Source organism: Acanthochromis polyacanthus, chromosome 18, assembly GCF_021347895.1.
Source record: "Acanthochromis polyacanthus isolate Apoly-LR-REF ecotype Palm Island chromosome 18, KAUST_Apoly_ChrSc, whole genome shotgun sequence".
Classification (NCBI taxonomy): domain Eukaryota; kingdom Metazoa; phylum Chordata; class Actinopteri; family Pomacentridae; genus Acanthochromis; species Acanthochromis polyacanthus.
This window is the reverse complement of record NC_067130.1, coordinates 25,729,463-25,750,451: the sequence shown is the minus strand read 5'-3', so window position 1 is coordinate 25,750,451 and position 20,989 is coordinate 25,729,463. Positions and strand designations below refer to the sequence as shown.

The 20,989-nt window shown below is 39.6% G+C and overlaps 2 protein-coding genes across 2 annotated transcripts; both read right to left on the bottom strand.

Annotated features, from left to right (window-relative positions):
• Positions 1–404: 404 nt before the first annotated feature.
• LOC110966336 (phospholipase A2-like) lies at positions 405–5,672 on the bottom strand. The gene is made up of 4 exons (XM_022215669.2): positions 2,696–5,672; positions 2,125–2,272; positions 1,890–2,023; positions 405–651 (listed from the first exon to the last, which is right to left on the bottom strand). The coding sequence occupies exons 1-4, from the start codon at positions 2,742–2,744 to the stop codon at positions 533–535; spliced, it is 450 nt and encodes a 149-aa protein (XP_022071361.2). The 5' UTR covers positions 2,745–5,672; the 3' UTR covers positions 405–532.
• Positions 5,673–5,793: 121 nt separating this feature from the next.
• prkab1a (protein kinase, AMP-activated, beta 1 non-catalytic subunit, a) lies at positions 5,794–13,888 on the bottom strand. The gene is made up of 8 exons (XM_022215668.2): positions 13,766–13,888; positions 12,265–12,483; positions 12,009–12,178; positions 11,637–11,730; positions 11,161–11,275; positions 10,831–10,964; positions 10,454–10,522; positions 5,794–9,306 (listed from the first exon to the last, which is right to left on the bottom strand). Exons 2-8 carry the CDS (start codon positions 12,412–12,414, stop codon positions 9,229–9,231), a joined length of 810 nt encoding a protein of 269 aa, XP_022071360.1. The 5' UTR covers positions 12,415–12,483; positions 13,766–13,888; the 3' UTR covers positions 5,794–9,228.
• Positions 13,889–20,989: the final 7,101 nt, after the last annotated feature.

Below are 20,989 nucleotides of genomic sequence, written 5' to 3'. Positions count from 1 at the left end.
TGCTTCTGGTCTATTACGGGTGACCATATGTGGAGTGATTTATTGATGACACAAACAGAAAAATAAGACACCAAGTTATCCAAAAACCTGAATATTTTTGTCTTTTTTATTATTATTTGCATACTATTATTTGATTAAATAATACAAAATGTAACTGCTGCGGAAAGTATACAAAACAGATGACACACATCAAACCTCAAGCAGTAAAGTCTACGCATCATTATCATCACACTTTGTTTCTGAAAGCTAGAAAAGTAAAAGGCAGAACATAGCGCCCTCTACTGATAACATATTAAGGATTTTATTCTTGAATAAATAGTCATCAATGAATATGTAAGGATAATATTTAGGATAAGACACAGGATCGTAATTCCAAACAAGAGAAAATCAACACATAAAGGGAATTATGGATGATTGCAGGTGTTTATTAACCTATGTATATGATTGTGTAAATATACAGCTGTGGAAAACTAAAGGGTGGAGGTGTCGAGTCGAGGCATAAAATCCTCTTTTCATACAGGTGATCGTGTCTTTACTGACATTGGTCGCTGGGCAGGTGTTCATTTTCGGGGTTCCAAGGTGTTCTTCCGAAACACTCTGCGGCCTTCCTGTCACACTCGCAGATGAACTTCTCGCATACATCGTTATCATCTGAGTAAGAGAAAGCAGAGATCCGCTCTGTGATTAGCAGAAGGTCAGCAAGCACTACAGGAAGGTCCATTCTTCCTGCTGCAGTCAGACATCCCTTTTGGTGCAACATCAACACATTCATAGCTGTGAATTGTGATTATTTTGTACATTAAAAAAATGGTGCAGTGCAAGTTTTCAATATATACTCGAATGTGTGCAATATCAATATTCCTAAAATAAAGTGATTTTTTGACTTTTTTCCCCTTAAATCATCTCTTAATGATGCGGAATAAAATTGCCTACATCCTACAGGTAGGCACATCTAGGTAAGCCATTCTACATCCCTCTAGTAGAATGGCTATAGGTCAAGGTTCTGTGTGGTGTGGTGCAGTTTTTTTGTGTATTCTGAAAAAAAACTGAAAAAAATGACTTAGGCCATTGTTTAAAGAAAGTGTTGAAATGTTGCTACTACAAATCTGTGCAATATTAACCCTTTCACACTGTTTGGGTCAAATCTGACCCATTTTGACATTTGACAGCAGTGAAAATACCCTAAATGTTCTTTTAGCCTGAAAACTGATGACTCAAAATACAGAAAAGGACATAGTTTAACGGTTTCAGTGGTTAAACACGGCTATAATATGAATTCCAGCTGTTCCAAAATGTTCATGCCATTTTCAAATTCAATATATAAATCATGGTGGCTTTTATGTATTTTTTTGTCTTATGTAAAACAAGGCATGATACTGTGTAATAGTAGAGATTTTTCTCCAGAAACGAGTGTTGTAAAACTCTCCCTGCTCTCTGAAACATTTACTAAGGATTAAGCATACACTTAATAATATGACAAAGGCTATTTAGACATTCTAAATAGATCTGTAATTTAAAATGTCGTATAGGCACTATGAGGGAAACCTTACCATAGTTACCATACTGTGAAGGCATAAAATATGAACAATATGTGAGGGTGTGTACTTCTCTATCAGTATTTCTCCTATTTTAATAATCTGTTCAAGACCATTAATATGTTAAATACCGATATTTCCATCCAGAGGAATATGGACAATGACAAGTAGTACTTGGTGTATATTTTTTGTAAATTTTCCTACTGATATTTCTTAAAACTTTGCACTATCCCCTTTGCTGCTGTAGCAAGGACATTTCCCCAGTCTGGGATTAATAAAGGCTTATTGTATCGTATCGTTTCTTTAAAGAAAATAAAACAGACAAACGGAGAATAATTTTTTCAGTCCACTCACTGCCGCAGGTGACCTTCCTGTTTGCTTCATCGCAGCTGTAGTCGTAGAACTCAGTGTAAGGGTTGTCGAGGATGGGCCAGCACTCATCGTGCTGCATTGCATCAGAGTAACACTGGTCGTGCACTTGGCAGCACCTGCAGGTCAAAAAGTCAAACACGACAAGTTTTGAAACGGACTGAACGGGTTTTCGTTAGAATGTCATCCGAGTGTGAAGTAGTAGAATCTGATTCATCACCTATCAAGGTCATCCACAGGCGTGCCGGAGCCTCCCATTCCACAGTAGCAGCCGTAGTCAGCGTAGTCAAGAACAGGCCAGCTATCAGGCATCACGCACACGATCATGTTCCTGAACTGGGTGAGTGCCTTGTAGTCCAGGGAGTGAACTGAAGCACAAAAACAATAATAGTTTGTCATATCCAGGACCATGTGCACGTACAGTGTGAAGCTTTCCTTGGTGCAGCTGTGGCTCAGGTGGTAGAGCGGGTCATCCAATGATCAAAGGGTCAGCGGTTCAATTCCCACTCTGACCTAGTCATGTGTTGTTGTGTCCTTGGGCAAGACACTTTACCTTGCCTCCAGTGCTGCTCTCACACTGGTGTGTGAATGCTGGTGGTGGTCGGAGGGGCTGAAGGTGCAGATTGGCAGCCATGCCTCTGTCAGTCTGCCCCAGGGCAGCTGTGGCTACAAATGTAGCTTACCACCACCAGAGTGAGAATGGGTGAGTGAATGAATAATGGATCCATTATAAAGCGCTTTGAGTGCCCAGAATATATAAATCTAATCCATTATTATTATGTTCTACTCACCTGCAGAGAGGCTTACGGTCAGGAGAAGCACGGCTTGAAGGGTGTTCATCTTGACGGACAGGAGATCAGTCACAAACTACATCTCGCTCTCACATCAGGCCGCTTTTTATTTATCAGGTGTGGGACCTCGTCTGTCAGCTGTTCATACTGCACACAGTCCCATGGACTCGGACATTCAAACACAAACCTGCACGTGGGGAAGCAGACAACTGTTTTCACACACTCCTTAACCCATCTCAATGCTGTTTTGTTGATGAATATGCTCTTTCCAGAGGGGAATTACTCAATTAGTGGTGGAAAGTAGTTAAGTACAATTTACTGCAAGTACAAGTATTGCATTTAATTTAAACTTTGAGGTACTCGTACCTTCAGTAATTACACTTTAAGCTACTTTATGCATCCAATCCACTATATTCTACAGGGGAAATCTTGTACTTTTTACTCCACTCTGTTAATCTGACAGCTTTAGTTACTTTTAAGATTTTACAGTGGATATAATAACAAATCATAGAGTGAAACACTGCTAAAGGTTAAGCCAGTAGTTTACAACCTTTTGACTTCTGATGTCTTCCTAAAGCAATTTTAGATGTCTGTGGTTTAGTTTTCCAGACACAGATTATACCTAGTCCTAAACCGAAAGAAAATTCAATGAAGAAAACTGGAGAAAAAAAATCTTCAGGGAAATGGGTTGTATCTCACATGGTTTTATTTCAATAAAGTTTTAAATGATACAAGCGTAAATGTTTAATAATATATTCTTTCCTCGTACATTGATCATGTGATGACCTCTCAGATGTATCTGCTGTTGCTGTATTTAAAGCTCTTTATAAAGTAGTTTAAAGTAGCTGCACCTGCATCAGCTACAACAGTAACATGATGCTGACATAGTGATGCTTCATTATCAGAATTTAGCAATGTCATAAAAACGCATATATTGGTCAGAGGGACCAAACTAGTTCTTTTACTTCAACACTTCAGATAATACATACTTTCACTTTCAATTGGGATTTTTGAGGCAGGATTGTTAATTGTAATGGGGTACTTTTACTGAAGGGCCTGAATACTTCATCCACCAGTGAGTAATACACCACTAGGATCACAAGTGTTACAGCCCCTGGTGTTGTTGTGGTGGACTTTTCCGGATTTTGCTTAGGGAGTGCCTGCCGAGGAGGAGTTACTGCTGTGTGTGAATTGTGACTTCGGTTGGCAGCTGCTAACTTAGTGGTGAAGTTGTGTCCAGGTGATGACTGGAACATCAGTTTACAGCTCTTCCACGTGTTCTGACACACTTGTTTGTTGAGTTTCTGTTGTTGGTTATGGGTGTTGCTATTAAGTTTGACTTAAGGAATTTAACAGTTTTTGTTTAGTTGACTTTTGTAATTCTTTCAGCCTTCTTTGGTTTTATTTGGTTCTTTGATTTAGCAACATCCACCAGCCCTGTTTATTCTGTATTATCATTTTTGCTTTGTTAACTATGCCACTAAGGAACAAATTGCTTTACCCTAAAAGTAACATCTGTTTTCTTCTGTAGTTCCCAACTGACCCTAGAGTACTAGGTTGTAAAGCAATGCTTTAAACTTGTTCATTTAATACAATCAACATTTACCATCAGACTAGCTATGACAAATGCTTTTTCATTCTCCCTTTCTCAATTGTTAGCAGAATGAAAGGTTATGACAGTATGTAAATTTTAGTATAGATTGGTGGAAGGTCAGAGCATTGGGAATGTATAATGTAATAAAGTTCAGATTTAATGATATTTTAACAGAATTTTGCAACATCTTGAGGTGAAGTTTCAGATTGCAACCAGTTGAACAGTCCTTGTCTCAAGTTCCAAGGATAGTAAAAACTTTGGTTTGATCATTCAGCAGAAACAGTAGGATTCCTTGGATATTAATGGCTCCTTCTAAGGCAATGGAAATACAATGGTTGTTATTGTCAAGTGATAATACAAAAAAAAAAAAAAAACAAGACCAAGGAAAGGGAAAGAGGTATGAAAAATGGAGGATTTTGGGAATCTGAGTTCAGGCGTGGTCTGTGACTCCTTTAGAAATTCTTTTTTTCAATGAAAATAATACATTCATGCCCTAAAATGGCAAAGATGTAACTCAATGCAAATTAATCCACAACTTTTATCTCCACTTATTCCTCAACTTCAACTCCTTAACACTGTAAACCGAATTCAGGCAACACAATTGCAAGTTGCAACATTGGAATAATTCAGCTATACATATATAAACTGGAGACTGACTCTTAAGAATACTGTTCCGCAAAGCCCCACGCCGTACAATGACGATTGCTTCCTTAGATTTGTTACAAATCAACCTGCAGAAGTCATTCCTTAGCCATAGCGTTGACTGCTTAGAAAACACCAGGGACATAACCTTAAATAAAACTTAATTGCAAGGGTTTTTTAAAAGAGTGTTTGGCCACAAGTATTTCATTACTTGAAGAGAATATTGTAGAAAGTCTTCCTTAAAGAGTGGAAGCTATTACAACACGTTCAGCAAATACATTAGAATTCTGGTACATGTACAACATTGATTTGTCCATCACAGTGCTCACTTTGATGCTGACCTGAATCAGAATGTAGAAGACGTTTTCTAATATATTTTTACTGATTTAAAAAAAAAACTTCTTTTGAGGATTGAGCAGCCTTGGTTGAGGTTTGTGCTCTTGGAAGGATTTTCTCTTCTCTGTGCAATCTATGTGGGCTTCCTCCATAAATATAAATGTAAATCAACACTCGCATTAGCATTTTAAAGCTCTTACAGGGGGCCAGGACCTCAAAATGAGGTCAAGGGTTCAGAAGAAGGTCAAGAAACCCTGGTCAGACATTCGTAAGCTCTGGGAGTTACCGTGCATGATCATAAATCTATGAATGTGTTTAACAGTCATATGTATGTGAGCAAAGGAGGAAATGACTAACAACCTCAGCAACATTAAATTATGTCAGACACCAACAAACAGAGCAACATATTTAACCTGCATCACAACATGAACCATCCCAGGCTTCATGGTCAATGCTGCAATGACCTGCAGAGTACTTAAAGTGCTTAAAGATGGATGAACAGAATCAGCAGAAGAGAATGTTGTGAGACTTTTCCAGCATGTTGTTTTTATTTTGGCTCATATGGCTTAATAAATACAAAAAAGAAAGATAGATTTAAAAAAATGCATAAATCCTTATATGTAAAGGATGCTAGAGATGTGTTTTAAAGTGTGTAAAACATTATCACAATTACAAATTCACTGAGAAAAAGCTGCTTTGAAATTCAATGTCCATGCAGACGTATCGGCATCACTCTGGAGTGCTGTCAATCAGATTCAGCAGTGGAATTTTAAATTTAAAACAGCAAAATATGGCAAAATAAGCAAAACTGACTAATTTTCTGTCCGAGATTATAGGTCTTCAGGTGACGGTGAAGTAACGTATGTAGATTGTGTATGATGACAGTTTATGGACACAATAAAGCAATACATGAAGGAAAAAAATACATATTAACTTGTACCTTAACTTTAAATACAAATATGTCTCAAAATGGAAAACGTGGTTCAAAGGGTCAACAACATGCTTACAGATAATGCAATTGATTTGAATGTCTAGCATCCTAACAATAAGTAGTTACCATGTTAGCTCTTAGGCAACTGCAAAGTTAACACAAACAAATGAGGACTCAGCCTCTACTGGCCTACATCATTATGTAGAATTAAAATAATTAACATCATGGTCTCATTTGTTTGTGGCAATCATACCCACTGTGGATACCATAATTTAGCAAGGATGCATTGATGTTGGCTGAAGTTGTACATTTAACTTAAAACACATTCCAGTCCTTTAGACTTCATGAAGTCCTTAAACAATGCAGATAAATATACTATGACAAACTAAATCCTCAGAAACAGTGTTCGTCTATCATACAATCATAGGATGACCCCCTCCTAAGCGCTGTTTCTTCATCATTTCACCTTCAAGTATGTTTAAATCAACATGATCTGAAGTGGTTGTGTTACTGAAAATTGGCAATGTTCAATAGTACAAACAAATAATAACAAAATTAGCAATGATCAACTATCAGAGGGCTGTACTGTGGAGCAAGTTCAACATAGCCAGGCTTTCTTTGGGTATCACAACAGTGGCTATTAATCTGATTTGTAAATTTCAGACTTTCTACTTCAGATTCTGTGGCATTTAACTTGTCGTGAGACCCTTCTTTCTGTTAAAATGGACCAATGTGCTGCCTACTTTAGTCAACAGGTTGTAACTAGGAGAACCACTAGAAATGTAACCAACCAGTGCAGCTGCATATTTCTCAAGTGACAGCTTTAGGAGGTGTTAACCTTCAAACATTTTACCATGATGTTTTATAGAAGTACATTTAGGTCTGACACTGTCCCATAATGCAGGATATTATTTGAGCTTTACGCCAAATCAGTGAAATTAATGTTATTGAGTGAGTATTTTCTGTAATAAATACAAACACAATAACCATTTTTCTAATCTGTGTTCTACTATCTGCACTACCAACACTGTTAAATATCTTGGAAGAAAATAAGGACCAATTATAAAAAGATTACGTATTTTCTGCATCACCAACTGAATGCATCTAGGTTCCCACGACAGCAGTGTGTGATACTGTAACTCCATAGTTTCGTTCAGCAGTACTAGTAACATACAGCTCAACAGGTGTGCATTCTCTCAGCTGAGAATCTTTTTTTTTTTGAACTCATAGATAATCATCTCTTAGCTCCACAGTGTCAGTTACCATGGTGATCTTGCTAGGTTAAAAGAGAGCCACCTTCGTGACGCTGAAAACTCCGGCTTTAAGTTCTACATACCTCGCTAACCCACTATTCTTGCTTCGTAGTACAGTCCTCAGGAGTAATTCTTAATTTAATGCATTATTTTGAACAGACAAATGCGTATTATTCTTGAACCTTCCTCAGTTTTGATTTAAATGGAGTGTTAAAATGTCTCTGGACACAATTTGATAGCCTTACAACCAATTGGAGCAATGAAATGTTCGTGCCACCGAAATGTAACCGGGCTTCAAGTGCAGTTGTTTTTCTTCCAGTAGAGAAAATATACCGTCCAGTTATTTTAAAACTGAGAATAGCAAATTCAAGAGCACATTTCACTTTAGTGGCTGCATCAACAGCACTCCTCTAAAGGGTGATTGTATCAAACCTGTATGATTGCACTGGCGTGGGCAACGACAGGTGGCAATCTGTTTGAACAAGAAAGTTTGGCAAATGCATCTGCCAAGGCAAATAAGACATGGGCATTCTAAATCGGGAGGTTCCAAGGCAAGTATAAATGAAGAGAAAATGTTAATGTAAACCTGCCTAAATCTTCAAAAAGGTAATCATTATTCTTCTGATACAATGTCGGACTGCAAGTGTACATACCCTACATTAAAAAAAAACAAACTATCTGCTAAGACACACTTTTGCTCTTGTCTTGACTAGCATGTTCTTGCCACAACACTGCAACTAACTTCATAAAGACGACAAAACAAACATCATCATCAACTAATGTAGAAAAAGATATAATTTATATATGTTACTAAATACTTCATAGAAGACATCTACTGTGCGCTGTGTGATCGCCGCTAAATAAATTTCATCAGTTTTAACATTAACGGCAAAATGAAAAAACAGTGGAAGCTACTACAGTGCATTGTTTCCTTCTTTGACTTCAACATTCACATTCTTGATTGAACTACTGTTGCCTTACGAACAATGGGAAAGGCGACAGCAGTTTTTAGTTTTCTGAGATCTTTCTTTTCCTAGCATTACCAGTCCTTTCCGTACATTTGTCTGTTTTGTTCACAGACATGTCAGTGTTCTACCCCGTTATTATTGTCTTTGTATTCTACTCAGCAAAGGTAGTGTTGTTGAAAACTGAGGGCAGTCAGTGAACATATAAAGGCAGATTATGCAGGACTGGAGTGACTGTGACATTTACCATCCTAAATGTGCAATTACTGGATATACAAAGAGTGTACAAGATATAGTCTAAGAGCTGTTAACCTTTTATAAACTTTAGGTTGATATAAGATTATCATGCAAGTGGCTGAGGGCTTTTTAAAAGTTTTGGGAAAGAATAGAAGTCTCTAAAGTTGTACTTTCTAGGCTCTGTGTATTCAAGGTTCAGAATAGTTAAAGGAATGTCATCACTTAAATAACCTCAGATGTATACAAGCATCCTTAGAAATGATTAATCTGTTCAAGCTCATTTTATCACTTAATTTCTATTTCACATTTTCCTTACACTCTGTGTAAAGTATATAGTAAAAACCAATCTTGAATTTTGCAAACAATTAATTTCAAGTTTTACAAACTTAATTCTGCAAGCAATTATTTCGCCACCTTGTTCAGAGCTGCTTCTTGAAGTCAGGATGGATTTAACGGATGAAACCCGAGAGATTGATCCCACCTGATCTCCGTCTCTCTCTCAAAAAAAAAACCTAACAGATGGAGCTCATATTTTGAACACTCAGTGTACAGTAAACACACTGGACAGTCTTCAATCAGATGGGCTTATATAGCAAAGTGGTGACATACTTCTTCTTGTAGCGGTGTGTCGCGCTGAGCACCATCACTCCATCCTGTGACAGAAAAAGATAACAAGCAGAAAAACTAAACTCAAAAACTGCAGACTTTCTCAACAATTACATGCATGTTTGCAGCTAAGATACATGTGAGCTGTACAGTGGCATCAGTCTTACTATGTGCAGCGTTATAATACTATAAACCAGAGTATTCAGAGTACGAGAGATTTACCTTTAAAAAAAGCAATGAAAGCATGGATGGCTTTTATTGTGAAGCAGCTATAAAATATGCACCTTTTTTATTAGAGATTAAGAAGCTGTTAAAGAAAATGATCCACATTTTGCAATGCCTTGTATTTATGTTTTTGTTTTGTTTTTTTTAACTCACCAAGTGTGTCTGTTAGACTTCTTTTAGTCTTGCAGCTATGAAATCATGTACTAACCATGTCATTTAGCAGCATTAGTCAAATATAAAGAGTTCTGGTAGCACAACATGTTAATTTGTGAGATGGAAAACACAGTTTCATTGGGCTCACACAGCCTGGTCTCATATTACCAGTGCATCGGTTAAAAACTGTGATCTTCTTGGCCTCATTGGTTAAATTAAAAGTTTAAGAATGTTCTTTTTTTTATTTTACCTGAAACTACCATCGGCATTTCTTTCAAGAGAATGGGACACTAAAACCAAAAACTATCACTGAAGGTAAAACCAAATGGAAAAAAGTCAAGTGACTATCTGAGCAGCTGCCAGCTGAAATGGAAAATACTGTTTGGTTTAGATAGGACTCCACAATCAGGGTACAAATGTGAACTCTGCTTGTGTGTTCTATTTTTTCCCCCTCTGTTTTCCCCATTTAGCCTGACGCGGCTGTCTGTATTTATATCTTGGCACGCACATTTACTTCACTTTTCCTGTCACAATGTTGAAAGAAGGGTAATTATCTGTCCTCCAGCTTGTCCTTCTGTTCCATTAGCAGCTTGTTATCATTGTTGGCATTCCACAGATACAATCTGCTGCGAAAGCTTTGTGCAAGCACACTAAGTGCGGCAGCAGCTCGCACTTTCTATAAAAAAATGCTAACAAAGATGGTCATTTCTCAAGTGTCACCACACACAGTTATTCCCACGTGTCAGCAGCTACATGCTGAATAATATCAAACACAGAAATTGTTTTCAGTGTCATAGACTCAACTTGAAGCCGTACCTTAATGGAAAGAGCATAGAGATGGTTGAGCATGACATGGTTGGGTTCTGGGAGTAATGCAGGATCACACTGGATATCAAAAAAGAACAGAAAAAACAATGACAAACAACAGAGCAAAACATAACAATTCATCATTTTTTTTTCACTTTTTGTTGTATTTCTGTCTTCTCTCATACAGGATGTCAAAAAACTTCAAATAAATCATTTCAGTCAATCTACACATGTAGATGCACTTCATCAACTACTTGTCATGCTGTTTGATATTTTAATTTAATTTATATAACACAAAATTTAGAAATTCAGTGTCGTAAGAAAACACCGAATGAGAAAAGCAATGATTACAATAAGTGGAATTAAACTATAACACAAATACGTACAGAAATCCCGGTGTCTTTGTTGAGGATGACCTGTAGGAGGTGTGGTGGGAGTATGGGTGGAGACTTAAACTTCTCCTCCTGTTTGGGTACATAAGCGTCCTGATGATATGGCCCGGGAGGAGAGCTGGACAGGTCTGATAAAGAAAGGGCGCGATAGTCTGCCTGAGTGTAATTTTCAAACATTTCCACAGACGTGAACAGAAATGTCGGCCTCTGTTTGCACAGTAAAAAGTACAAGGAATTGCAATTCTTTCAGCACACTAACATTCCTGCGTTCAAAAGCTGTGAATTCTAATAAAGCAGAAATAAAAACTGGTTGTTACCACTGACCTGACATGTCTGAGCATTTCTGCGAGTCCACCATCAGTGCGTCAAACACCTCAAAGTCAGTTTTCTTCACCTGGATGATATTGTTGACTGTGCCTAGCTGGCTGGTTATAACAGGCTGTTAGGAGACATGGCACAATCAAAATCACAAATATAGCTGCAACATACACACTACACAGACTCAATGTAATTCCTCAGACAAAAAACAAAACAAAAATATTAATAAACCCTGAAAGCATCTTAAAATAATTACGTGAAAGAACACCCCATCTCCAATCCTGTCTCCCACTGCACAATTTATCAAGTTCACAATGCAAAAGATGAATCATTGTACATATCTGCTGCAGTATTTTTCAGGATGAACAGGATGTTTGACATTTGCATGGTCATCAATATGGTCTGTCTTTCAGATTAATGCTTGCTGCCAGAAATAAAAACTCCCAAAAGCTCATATTTGGTTGTGAGAATAAACTGCTGACCTCAGCTGGGTCGTGGGTCCACTGGCCATCCACATAAAATTTGTACTGATGCTCCCCTTCCGGCAAGTCAACAATTGCCACAAAGGTGTTCTGACTTTGACAGATGACAAGAGAGACACAGGCGAGTTAAATCAGTGCTTCTTTAACACCATCAATCAATAAAATGTATCGGATTTCTAATTAGTAAGCTTAAAGGTGGTCATTAAGGCTAAGATGCCTGACAATTTTGGAGCAACAAGCAGTTTTATTGAAAATATTCTAACTCTATACATTAAATGACACATGATAAACATTTTCTTATGAAAACAAAAATAGAGGAATGTCACAAAAATGTAAACCCAGTATCACACAGAATTCAGAAGTTGCGCTCACCTTCTAATAAGGGGAATCTTATTGGCCCAGTTGTTGAAAGATCCAGAGAGGTACACCTCTTTTCCATCGCCAGTCCAGCGAAAAACTGTTGGTCGGTCTAAAGTCGGCCCTTTATCTTCTGCTTCTAAATCTTGCTGCCATGCAAGGAACTCTTCTTTCTCTAAGGGAGCCTGAAATTTCCATTAGAACCACGATCAGGCATCAAAGAACAATGTTTGCAGCGGATATGTGCCTCTGAGGCAGGAGCTCGACTAACCTTCATGTCTTCTCCATGAAAAATATCTGCATCCTCTGGGCTATCCATCAGGATTTTTGGCCTCTCTCCCTCCTTGGTACCCCGGCTGTCCCTCCTCTGGACCTTCTCCCCCTGGCCCACGGCAGCCCTCTCGCTGCTTGTATTCCCCATGAGTTTGTCTTCTCTGTCTTCCTCTAGCTGCTATCTAAATTGACTTCAGCAGCATAAGTCAGCTTGTACCTGCATTGTTAGAGTTTAACACTTGTTAGGTATAATTTGATCCTAACACAACATTTCTTTCAACATGATTTTCCTCTCTAAATGGAACGGTGTGTTTGTGTGATTAAGGTAATTTCTACAGAGCATACCCCATATTCCCTACATAATTTTTGAATATTTATAAAATATGACACTACATTGAAGTTTTTGTAATGCATACAAGTTTGTACTTCCTGCAAGAGACTAGAAAGGATAATGAGATAGAAAATCTGTCATGATAAACTTTTTTGTTTTACTTATATATGTCATTTCTGTATAGCCTAAGTAAAGCCAGTTGGATTTTAAAGCTTTACAAGTAAATCTGCACTGTCATCTCTATAAGGAAGCAGTGGTAACATGACCTTGGCAAAACAGATCTAACATTTACAGTAATGGATTACCTATTATACTATATGCTTCCCAGGGTGGAAAGACCTTCACGCTCTTATAAAATGATCTAGCCATAAATCTGAACCACTGCCAGGGGCAATGTGACTATCATCCCTCCACCTCATTAGTTCCTTAGTGTAAAATAGTTGTATTAGGTCTCTGTTTGAAACTGATGTATAAACTTAACCAAAAGGCTGACAGAAAAACTGTGAATGTATTCAGACACGGTTCACATGAGGGTTAGCTCAAATTATGATAGTGTTCAGATAAAATGTGACAGAAACCTCTCAATTTCTGATCATTAAAACCTGATAATCAGTTTACAGCAAGACTTTCCTAACAATAATTGCGTGACTATAAAAGTAATGCATTACGAATGATAACAGGGTTGCGATACTTTGCACGGTAAAATAAGATTACAATTTTAAGAAAAGTAGTTTACACTACTAGTCATTCTATTTTTGTGATATTTACAAGAATAAAATATAAAACAGATGTAATATTACGCGGTATATATTGTACTAAGACTTCCTCTCTGAGTAATATTGACACTCGCTATCAAAGGTACTGGCCCGGGCAAAGCTAACGTCGCGTTAGCTCATATTAAAACCCCAGCTGAAGAAGCTCCTCTTCAGGAATTAAAGCTTCACTCGCCAGCACTGACTGTACAACCACTAAGTAAGCTTCTAACAAATGTACCTGAGTGGCAACGAGGGGTGAACGGTTTGCTAAAGCTAATGTCAGGTAGCAGCTAGCATCAGTGTCTTGTGCATCCCGTTCAAACAAACGGCGCTGATGAAAGCTACATAGAAGTGATGCTGGTCAAAGAATGAAAGCACTGACTGAGAATGCTGACAGTTATTTAGATTTTTACCTGAGAAACGATTTGCGTCGCTGGTGTCGGTGTTAGCTCGTCAACTCCATTCTATCCGAGCAGAAAAACAAAGCATTTGGTGATGCTAAACAAACCTGACCCCCTTGTGCGCATGCGCAGAAGATCCAAATGAAAAGTACACACTGTGGGCTTCTTCATGAAAACTACGGAAAAATTCTGCAATATTACGTCCTCATGTGTGCACTTACAGAATATATCAACTACAATCTTTTATAATTAGTGTTTCATTATCATTATTAATATTATAATTGCATTGTATAGCTGTAAATGTCTATAGCTCTTTATTGAGGGATGTAATTCTATGGACTAACCACTAGATGGGCCCAGTTCAATAGTCAGTATAAAAGTATAGTTCTCTTTGCATATGAATAAGCTGATGAACCTAATTTAGCCCTGCGACAGACTGCCGACCTGTCCAGGGTGTCCCCTGCCTTTGCCCGAGTCAGCTGAGATAGGCTCCAGCATCCCCCGCGACCCTAGTGAGGATAAAGCGGTGTAAAGAGAATGGATGGATGGATGAACCTAATTTATTACTGACACAGTTTATTGCAAAACTGGAATATGCAATCTGGATGTAATCAGTTTTCTTTGTTCGGTGACCTGTGCCACAGTGTTCAAGTGTTTCACATACACACAGCAAGATAAATTTAATCCAAGGAAGAGGCCCATGCTGCTGGTACAGTTACAATGGGCAATATTCAACCTCCCCAATATGGAATTATATTTGTGCCACAATCCTGAGCGTGCAGTGTGAAATTTTGAGCACAGAAAAAGATATTTGAGCAAAGAAAAACTTAATCTGAGCAAACAAAAATCCATTTTGCGCTCAAAAATATATATTTTTATGTTTGCAACTGTTAGGATTCTGTAGGTGAGCTCAGATGCAGACAATGAGCAGGCACGCAGAGAATTAAGCTTTATTGTTGAGAAATAATATTTCAAGGCTTCGGCTCGCAGGCGGAAGACTAAACGGAAATACTAACAAATAAGGAAAGTTAGGCTTTACTGCTACTAGAGGCTGAGAGGACTAATTGCGAAAACAGAACTCACGGTGGGTAACACCCAGGCAAGAACTGGAAACTAAAATGCAAAACTATGAGAAAACAAGGACAGGGAAAAACAACTAAAGGCAAAGCCACTAGGCTTGATAAGACCAAAAACTCGAAGGAGTGATATTTAACCAAAAACAAAATCGACGCGCTAAGTGAATCGAAGCTACAACAGAAACTCAAAACTTAGGGAAGCTCGGAATGGGCTTCGGCTGGTGTGGGGATCCGGGGAGGGTGGCAGCGACAGGTTGGTGGAGATGAACGTCGGACAGACAAATGCGAAGGTCGGTGGCTTTCCAGGTGGTAAGCCAACTGAACCAGGAGGTGAACGGAGGAAACCCAGATGGCAAATGGTAGGAGCAGGTGGAACTGGAACTGCAGCAGAAGAAAAACCAGAATGGTAGGTCGGGGCAGGCCTCCGATGACGGTTAGCCTGGGAAACCATCCTCTGATTAGACCGTAGCAGGGCCTGACGTGCGCGCCTCCAAGTACCCTGCATACGACGAAGCAGTGATGTCACTGAGGGGATGTTTATCTCCGCTTCCTGGGAGGGAAACAGGGGGGCTGATAGCCCAGGGAGCACTGAAATGGAGACAATCCAGAAGAAGCATTAGTGAAAGAATTGTGTACATGCTCGATCCATGGGAGCCTCTCACACCATGACGAAGGGTTCTCCGACACCATACACTGCAAAAACACTTCCAGAGACTGGTTGGTGCGTTCGGTCTGACCATTAGATTGTGGGTGGAAACCAGATGTGAGGCTGACTGTGGCTCCTAGAGCAGTGCAAAAGGTTTGCCATACCTCTGATGTGAATTGCGGTCCCTGGTCAGACACAATGTCAGCAGGTATGCCATGGAGGCGGAAAACATTCTGGACCAGAACCTTGGCAGTTTCCTTAGCAGACGGTAGCTTCGGCAGGGGTACAAAGTGGGCAGCCTTGGAAAAACGATCTACTATGGTAAGTATGACAGTATTCCCTTGAGACACAGGTAATCCAGAAACGAAATCAACAGCAATATGGGACCAGGGCCGCTTAGGCACAGGGAGGGGTTGGAGAAAGCCTGGACTGACCTGATTGGAAGTCTTGTTGTGTGCGCAGATTGCGCAGACAGCCACGAACTCCTTTACATCCCTCTCCAGGGAAGGCCACCAGAAACGCTGCCGAATGAGTTCTAGCGTTCGCCAGTTAACCGGATGGCAGGCGACCCTAGAAGCGTGCCCCCACTGGATTGAATGGCAATTTCTTGGTGTGTTCAATTTCAACTTCAACTCTTGAAAGAGTAGCCCTTTCTTCAGAATCCTCTGTGTCCAAGTTTCTTGAAACTGCTTGTGTAGAAACAAAAAAAGCACTTATGTAAAGTAACTGAATGAATGAATGAAAGCCGTACCGAATATAACAGATATTTTTTTCTGTTAAAATACTGCGTGTGATGGAAAAACTTACTATCCTCATCTATGGAGACAGCCTGGTCTTTAGATTGAATATCTTCTGTTTTCGAGTAAGGGAAACCTGTGGTTCCATCTCCTGAAATGATCACGACCTCTTCTCCTCAGTTGTGCCTCTTTTTCCAGTTATTATATACATCACCGCCCACCCCTGTGTGTCATAAAGATGGTCAATGGAAGCGATGATCACAGAGACTTGCAACCTGCCTACCGATCCACATGAACGTGGTCAACCAGCAGCAACAGCAGCCCAGAAGCATCTCACACCGACCGCTGTGCAGCCAACGTGGTACCCGCGTCCCAGAAGGCTCTTTGGTTCTGCTGACTCGGAGGGGATTTGATGGAGCTCGACGGCTCTCCGGTACCTAGCATGCCTACCCTTTATGCAGGCCGTGCTGAGCCAGCTCCTCCTCCCAGATACCCGGTAGCCCCAACACCAGCAGCACCACCACCAGCAGCATCACCAGCAGCGCCCCCATCATCATCACCACCAGGGCAGTGTAGCAAGTGGGATGAGGCTGACGGGCCATTGTCAAAGGCCCTCTTCGGCGTGGTGAAACAGCCATACTTTATCTCCTCGATAAAGTTCTGGAAACATACAGGGAGAATTGCCACAGATGCCTGACCGACCATCCTAGCCAGAAAGATCACCCGTGCCTGGAAACAATTACGTCTCATTTCTACCAGAACAACTTTTACACCATCATCAGCGAGCTCTACGCTCCCAACTTTATCCCTGCCATCCAGCACTTAACCCTACATAACTTCCCCACGGAGGAGCAACGCATCAGAACTGTTGCTGGAACTGTTTTGTTTGACCTGAGATCGGAGGCGTACGTCCAGCATACCATCAACGATATGTACTGCGCTCTGAAGAAAAACAACAACACCGTCAAACTGGCAGACCTCGCAACAGCGGCCTACATATGGAAGCAACCCGTAACACCCACAACACCGTAAATACCTGAAGTGATGGGGAATTATGAGGTAAAACTTGTGACAGAAGTGGAGAGACACACGACTGTGTCTCATCTCACAGAACTCTACAGTCAAGCGATTGAGAACAGAGTTTCAACCGGTAGAAAACTATTACATATAACATTGAGGGTTAGAGCAGCGAAAAATCGACGGAGGCGGTTAAAACCCGCTCTTTTTCTCCATCTTAAAGTGAGATTGTACGTCGTACCCTATCTGTCAGCAATCCTGACTTGTCAGATACCGTTAAAGACATTTTAAAAGAATTGTAAATTTTGTATCAAGAAATATTTTATTTCTGTACTGTTGTTTTTTAAAAAGTACTACTTTAGTACTTGTTTTCTAAAAATAAATAAATAAATTGTTGTTTTCAAAAATTTTAGCATGTTTTATAAAATGTTATGCTATTTGTTGATGACTTCCTGATGATCTGTTTTACTGTTTGTCAATAAAAAGAGTAATAAATAATGAATCTTTAAAAAGTGTGCATTTCCTGGTTCTTTCCCAAAAACTTTAGCGAAACCAGTGAGCAACGTGTCTGACAGACGCGTCCTGAAAAAGCTGTACAATTCACCTTATACACAAACAAATGAAAGGTGTGAGAACATATGCCTGCCCTGTCTCCAATAATATATTACATATATCATACACGTATCACAAATGTGGGGCTAATAAAGAATATCGCTAACAAAACCAGCACACTCACCCTGCTGGTTCAGTGTGCAGTAGCTAACGGGCATTGACCCAGACCACAACGAAGACGCTTCATACAGCGTTACGGTTGTACATCTATTTATTGTAGATACGTAGACAATATTTGTTTCCTAGCATGCACAGGCAGCATTTTGCTTGGATTTGGCATTTGAGGGGGGTAGTTCATAGATGCTGCTGTCCAAGGAAGGCGAAGAAATTGCCGGTGACTTGTTTTAGCAACTCTGGCTTCACTTGAGGACTACGTGCGTTAGCCATAAATGCAACTAAAATATTCCAGCATACAGGTGGTCCACAAGCTTTTACCCAGAGAGTACCGAGTTCCTCCACCCCGATACTGAAGTGTAAATATTAAGTCTTCAAAAAACACACCAAGAGAAGTTAGCATTTGGGGGCAGCAGGATTTATTCTTCAACAAAAAGTATCCAGGGGTAATTCTTAGCAGTGATAACACCCAATAAGAACCAAAGATACCGAGCTGTGCATCGTCTTTTTTGCTGTGAGAGTCGGTCATTTTAGCATGCCTATAGGCCATATGATAGGAGGGACAGTTTTGACACCGTTATACTTTTCTCAATCTATTGGTCAGATCATAATGTCAGGCTATCATATTTCACCCCTAGATCTCACTTTACAGAAGATAAGTGATCGTTAGGTCATCTTTTACAGAGATTTTTTGCCTCACATCTTACTCTTATTATTTTGTGATATATTTCATGCAAATTATATCATTTTGTGTTTATACGTAGGTTTTACCTTTGGTTTTACCGTCATTAGACCGAAGAGTCTAATGGCATTTACCATAATTATATCATCTTTTACTTATAGTGCATCGTGTCCAAAAAATATTACACTACAATACCCCGAGAGGCTCTGTATGGTGGCAGGACGTGCACCGTGAAGTTTTGGTACGCTGGAAAAATTGGCCTGACATTTAACAGCTGGATGAAGGTGGTTATACTGTTTCTGTCAGCTTCACCGAAAGCCCCTCTACCTGTCTGTTTCATACGTTTTTACTGAGTGCTTTAAAACATTTGTTCTGTCATTTTGCTTAGCACAGTTTAAGGTGACTTGTTTCAAGAATGGTAACTATATGAATGTGTTGTTGCCCGATTGCAGGCTGGACTCTCAAGGCAAACTTGACATTTTCCTCCTCTGTCGTTTCACCTTAATTTTTCTGATAGTGAGACACACAGCACACAAAAGTGTAGATGCTGTGTGGGCAAATTTACAGACCTAAACACAGGAGGTAAAGCGAAAAAAACTCTCTATTGCCTGTTTTTGGTCAGCACCCAAACCCTCGAGAGTTAATTTGAATCTCTGTGAAAATTTGGCATGCATTGTTGAACTTTTCTTTTCAGTTCTTGTTTGAAAGTGCATTTTATGTTACGATTGGTCATTTTATGATTCCTCTCCTCACACGTTCCTCCCTACGGCATCTCCTATGCTGTCACCTTTAAAATGTTTAGATGGAAAGAGACAATCAGACCTCAAAGCTGCAGATACAAAAACATGAAGACACCCAACCTTCTCCTATTTTTTTCTTTCTTTCTTTTCTTTATGTCAGTGTTCAGTGTGTGTTGTGTAGTGTGACTGTGATGAGTTGTAGCCCTCCCCATATGTAAACCGGCCTGCCGAATCCCACTCCGCCCAAACAACCCTAGCTGCGAACTTAGCACAGGTTCTGTTCAGTGGTGGCTAGCCCTTCTTTTATTTATTTATTTTTTTTGTGCCTTATCTCACCAGAAGTGACTAGCTCTCCAGAAATTAGAATTTTGTTTTTATTCAAGTGAAATTGTTAAAGACCACAAGGGTGTTTGCTCGGACATAATATCACGAGCGCATAAGTCCAGACTATGAATGGAAATTGTACATAAATCGTACACTGAGTGTATAATGGAGCACCGGGCGCGCTTATCTTCTCGATGGGATGTGTGATTATGTAAAATTATCAGTCATGGCTTTTTCTGAAAGAGCAGTGAGAGACATTTGATACTTTTCGTCCTGCTCCTCTTTATGTGCATTACCGGTTTGTTGGACACTGAATGTTGTACAATACACGCAGCTTCATGTTTAAAACAATCCTTAAAGGAAAATCTTTTGCAATTTTGATTTGAAAACATGTCACTTTTAAATGTATTAATGAAGATTTAACTTTACATCAGATGGAGCGTTTTTTTTTTCTTACAAATATCCGTATGTTTAGTTTACCGTCATGTCACTGAATTGTTAAACTTAGCACGTAGAGAATACGGCTTGCTTTGTGGGAAAATTCCTGAATTTAATTTTAATCATGACACTTTTTTTTGTCATGGTAGAACCAGTGTTAAGTCATTTTACTTGCAAGAATTGCTATTTGTGCCAAAGATGTATTCAAAATGTTAAAGACTTCTTCGTTATCTGTCAGGCTGTATGCTATTGTAAAGTGTACAGATAGTTACATTGAATTTTGGAAACAAAGTTTTAAAGATAAAAGCATCTTGCATGCTCGCTTTGTTTTTATTTTTCTTTTCTGTCAGAGAAAGCTGCTCACAAACCTCTATTGCTCCACCATAGAGATCCTCCTGACCCACTGCTGTACAGTGTGGTTCACCTGCTGCACTGCAGAGGACAGGAAGGACCTGCAACGGGTGGTGAGAGCAGCAGAGTGGGTGATTGTGACCACACTACCTCCCCTCAGAGACGTTTACACCAGCAGACATCAGAGGAAAGCCAGGGAATCACCAGAGACCCCTCACACCCAGGCCACTCTCTGTTCTCCCCCATTCCCTCAGGTAGACGTTACAGGACACTTAGAGTCAAAACCAACAGACTCAAATAAAGCTTCTTTTCCCTCGAGTTTCGCTCTTCAGCGCTAAAATACCTCCTTCTAACCCAACATCCCAGGAAAGGAAGGTAGTAGCATCACCAGGCAGAGACAAGAGTATGACCATTGACTTTAAGGAGAAATAAGTCAAAAACATTGACCTGCTGTCTGAGGTTTGGACTTTCTGTTATTTTGTAACATTTTTTTCTTTCT

Coding starts and splice junctions, on each gene's coding strand:
- LOC110966336 (XM_022215669.2), bottom strand. CDS start 2,744: ATGAACACCCTTCAAGCCGTGCTTCTCCTGACCGTAAGCCTCTCTGCA. Junction 2,024..2,124: donor CCTGTGGATGACCTTGATAG/GTGATGAATCAG, acceptor TTTGACCTGCAG/GTGCTGCCAAGTGCACGACC. Junction 652..1,889: donor CAGGAAGGTCACCTGCGGCA/GTGAGTGGACTG, acceptor TCTCTTACTCAG/ATGATAACGATGTATGCGAG.
- prkab1a (XM_022215668.2), bottom strand. CDS start 12,414: ATGGGGAATACAAGCAGCGAGAGGGCTGCCGTGGGCCAGGGGGAGAAG. Junction 12,179..12,264: donor TTCATGGAGAAGACATGAAG/GTTAGTCGAGCT, acceptor TGGAAATTTCAG/GCTCCCTTAGAGAAAGAAGA. Junction 11,276..11,636: donor GGACCCACGACCCAGCTGAG/GTCAGCAGTTTA, acceptor GTCTCCTAACAG/CCTGTTATAACCAGCCAGCT.